General features: G+C 37.3%; 1 protein-coding gene across 1 annotated transcript; it reads left to right on the forward strand.

Annotated features, from left to right (window-relative positions):
- The first annotated feature begins 233 nt into the window (after positions 1-233).
- Positions 234-1,892, forward strand: LOC127101784 (uncharacterized). The gene has a single exon (XM_051039227.1). The coding sequence runs from the start codon at positions 234-236 to the stop codon at positions 1,890-1,892; it is 1,659 nt and encodes a 552-aa protein (XP_050895184.1).
- Positions 1,893-2,158: the final 266 nt, after the last annotated feature.

Below are 2,158 nucleotides of genomic sequence, written 5' to 3' on the forward strand. Positions count from 1 at the left end.
TCAAGTATATGTTATCTAAGCCAATAATGCACAGTCGAATTGGCAAATGGGATTTAGCACTCACTGAATACTCTTTAACCTTTATTCCCTTAAGGGCAATGAAGGGACAAATAGTATCAGACTTTATTGTAAACCATGCAGTGGTCGAAAATCCTCAACTTTAAGTTGAGTTGAAACCTTGGAAATTATTCTTCGACGATTCCACTCATAAGGATGGAAGTGGGGTTGGGATCATGTCAATTTCTCCTGACGGAATTCCAACAAAACTCAAGTATAGAATTCAAGACCCCCTTTGTTCTAACAACGAAGCAGAATATGAAGCCCTTATTGCAGGACTTGAGGCTTTGTTGGAAGTGGGGGCAACTAGGGTCGAAATTAAAGGAGACTCAGAATTAGTAATCAAGCAACTGACCAAGGATTACAAATGTATAAAAGAAAATTTGATTATGTACTTCGTCATTGCAAATAGGTTACTCAAAAAATTCGAATACATCGACATAAAACATGTCCCTAGAATAAAAAACCAAGAAGCTAATGACTTAGCACAAATAGCTTCAGGGTATAGAATTTCAAAAGAGAAGCTAGAAGAACTTGTCGAAGTAAGAGGAAAGGCAATGGCTGCCAGACTGTCTCCAACAGATTTGGAAAGCACTCAGTTAGGATATGCTAACAAAGAGGAGTTTGAAGTACTGGCCATTGATACCTTAATAGATACAGATTGGAGGAATCCAATTATTAATTATCTTAAGGACCCTTCGACAGATACAGAAAGAAAAACCAAGTACAGGGCTTTATCTTATGTTTTTATGGGGAATGAATTATTCAAGAAAACCCCTGAAGGGATCCTGTTGAAATGTTTAGGAGAAAATGAAGCTTACTTGGCATTATCTAGTGTACATAGTGGAGCCTGTGGAGCACACCAGGCAAGCCATAAGATGAAATGGTTGCTTTTCAGATATGGAATGTATTGGCCCACCATGTTAAAAGATTGTATAGAGTTTGCTAAGGGTTGCCAAGAATGTCAAATACATGCAGGAATTCAACATGCTCCTGCAAGTGAGCTTCATACAATCATTAAACCTTGGCCTTTCAGAGGTTGGGCATTAGATCTAATTGGGGAGATTCGACCCAATTCATCCAAAGGACAAAGGTACATACTGGTAGGAATTGACTATTTCACTAAATGGGTCGAAGCAGTACCTTTAGTAAATATGGATCAAGAAACTATTATCGAATTCATTCAAAGTCAAATATTATATAGATTTGGAATCCCAGAAAGTATAACAACAGATCAAGGATCAGTTTTTACTGGTCGAAAGATGCAAGAGTTTGTAAAGGAGATGGGTTTCAAATTATTAACATCCACACCCTATTATGCTCAAGCCAATGGGAAAGTCGAAGCAACCAATAAAGTAATAATTGGTTTAATCAAAAAGCATGTAGGGAAGAAGCCAAAAAATTGGCACAAAACTTTAGACCAAGCGCTTTGGGCTTGTCGAACCTCCCCTAAAGAAGCCACTAACACTATGCATTTCCAGCTTACATTTGGACATGATGCAGTATTACCTGTTGAAATCTACTTGCAATCGGTGAGAATCCAAAGACAAGGAGAAATTCCATCTGACTTATACTGGGAAATGATGATAAATGAGCTGGTGGATTTGGACGAAGAAAGGTTGCATGCGTTAGAAGTATTAAGAAGACAGAAGGAGAGGGTAGAGAGGGCATACAATAAGAGGGTCAAAGGTAAAACCTTCACTTTGAATGATTTAGTTTGGAAAGTAATATTACCTATGGATCGAAAGAATAAAGCATTAGGAAAATGGTCTCCACTCAAGTTCGTGTATAGATATCTATCATGCCCAACTTTTCTATCAAATACTCAAAAGTAGGTCTTGTCAAACTTTTGGCCAGGATATCTGTAGTTTGTTGACTTGAAGTCACGAAGGGTAGACATATGATTCCCGTATCTAACTTCTCCTTTATGAAGTGTTGATCAATCTCGATATGCTTAGTTCTGTCATATTGAACTAGATTATGAGCTATGCTAATAGCAGTTTTACTGTCAGAGTACAATTTCAATGGAAGCTCAATTTTCATCTTAAGTTCTTCTAGGAATCTAAGGATCCATAATCCTTCATAAATACCTTGAGATATA

Source organism: Lathyrus oleraceus, chromosome 7 (genome assembly GCF_024323335.1).
Source record: "Lathyrus oleraceus cultivar Zhongwan6 chromosome 7, CAAS_Psat_ZW6_1.0, whole genome shotgun sequence".
NCBI lineage: Eukaryota > Viridiplantae > Streptophyta > Magnoliopsida > Fabales > Fabaceae > Lathyrus > Lathyrus oleraceus.

Bases quoted from the DNA above. Each gene is read 5' to 3' on its own strand.
- LOC127101784 (XM_051039227.1), top strand. From the start codon at position 234: ATGTCAATTTCTCCTGACGGAATTCCAACAAAACTCAAGTATAGAATT.